We start from the raw sequence: 1,560 nt of genomic DNA, 5'->3' as shown, positions 1-1,560 counted from the left end.
AGAGAGAGATGGGCATATTTGTGTTCGGGTTTGCATAATGCCATACAACTGTGTATCCATATTTACAAAATTTTTATAACTCCATAACTAAGCGAGCCAAATGAATCGGGAAGGAATGCAATCACACTTAAAGAATACGACAAGATCTTTCTAACGAACTTTTTTTTTGTAGAATAAATGTTATTCTATCCTATTTTAAAACTCCCTTCTTTAATTCATTAAAGAAGGAAATTAATGCAATTCTTTGAGCCACCAAGGGTGGAATTCACAACGAGAGCATTCGGCTTAAAATCAGCTCGGGGTTCCATTTGCTTTTATTTTAATATACCGTAAAACGCTGGCCATTCAGTTTCAGGAATTTAGAGATTCAGGAAATGGTCCATAAGCGACAAAGGATGAAGAGGAGTTAGATGGCAGCGCTAAATCGGTGTAAAATTGCACTGAAGACCAGAATCTAGATTGCAATATTTCTCACGATTTTTCACATGAAGCATTTAGTCTCTCTCTCTCTCTCTCTCTCTCTCTCTCTCTCTCTCTCTCTCTCTCTCTCTCTCTCTCATATTTCAGGGTTTCATTTCTTCAGTGTTTTTCTCCTATTGCGCGTGGACTCGGTGAAAAATAACGAAAATTGTTGACAACTTTTTTCAGACTCATCATTGATTTGATTATTTCTGATGTACATTAAATATAAAGAAAGTGGCACCATCCTGCTATTTGTTGAAAAAAATGTACATTATGCAGAGCAATCGTGCAACTTTATCATTAGCGTCTTTGTATCCATTGTAGGAGTTCACCTCATTCCTTTTTGCAGACGCTTTTACGAGCTCGGAATATCCCTTTTAGTGCATAATTTTCTTTTTGGTCCTCCCAGTCATCGAATGAATATACTACTTCACTTTATTTGCTCACACTTTAAACACTTGCCTTTTATCACGTTTCCATGTGGAGGAAACCTATCCATATGGAACAAGCCCACCACAATTAAGGGCCAGTGACTTGAAATTCAGGCTTCTAAAGAAAATCTATATAACGTCATAAAAATCATCGAGCATTTCACAACTTGTCTGAATTACGAAACAGAGAAAGATTCCGAATGCCACTGGGGAAGATGCTCTCAAAGCTACCACACTGAAGACAGTTTTTACCTCAGTCAAAGGATCATTCCTTTGCTTCGTGGACAGGAGTCCTTAGCATTTCTGTCAAAGGGAAGCAGGCAAATAGGAGACTCGGGATTGCAGGAGATTTGATGCATCGAGGAGACTCTACCTTGCTCACTCACTCACTTTCACCGGCTCTCTCGATCCGCGGATAGCGCCTTTCATTCCGGATCTGGGATTTTGCGATTTCAAGAGGGTTAGTGGTGCTTCTCGTTATTTGTGAGAACCTGGGTAAGTTGGGATTTGCTACATTTTATAGACGAGCCTTGAAGAGGTTCTTCGGTCTAAGCCGTTTACAAATCCTGATGAGAATCTATATATGTAGTCTCTATATATATATGTATATGTATACACACACATATAGTATATATATATATATATATATATATTATATATATATATA

General features: G+C 37.9%; 1 protein-coding gene across 1 annotated transcript in view; it reads left to right on the top strand.

The window, feature by feature from the left end:
* LOC135222531 (uncharacterized) overlaps positions 1–1,191 on the top strand; it is a 17,280-nt gene extending 16,089 nt beyond the window's left edge. Inside the window, exon 3 of the mRNA XM_064260618.1 lies at positions 1,081–1,191. Within this exon, the coding sequence (XP_064116688.1) occupies positions 1,081–1,191 (111 nt within the window). The remainder of the gene's footprint in view (positions 1–1,080) is intronic.
* The last annotated feature ends 369 nt before the right edge of the window (positions 1,192–1,560 follow it).

This window comes from Macrobrachium nipponense, chromosome 3 (genome assembly GCF_015104395.2).
Source record: "Macrobrachium nipponense isolate FS-2020 chromosome 3, ASM1510439v2, whole genome shotgun sequence".
In the NCBI taxonomy this organism is placed as follows: Eukaryota; Metazoa; Arthropoda; class Malacostraca; order Decapoda; family Palaemonidae; genus Macrobrachium; species Macrobrachium nipponense.
Note: the sequence above shows the minus strand (reverse complement) of the source record. Positions and strands in the feature narration are given on the sequence as shown.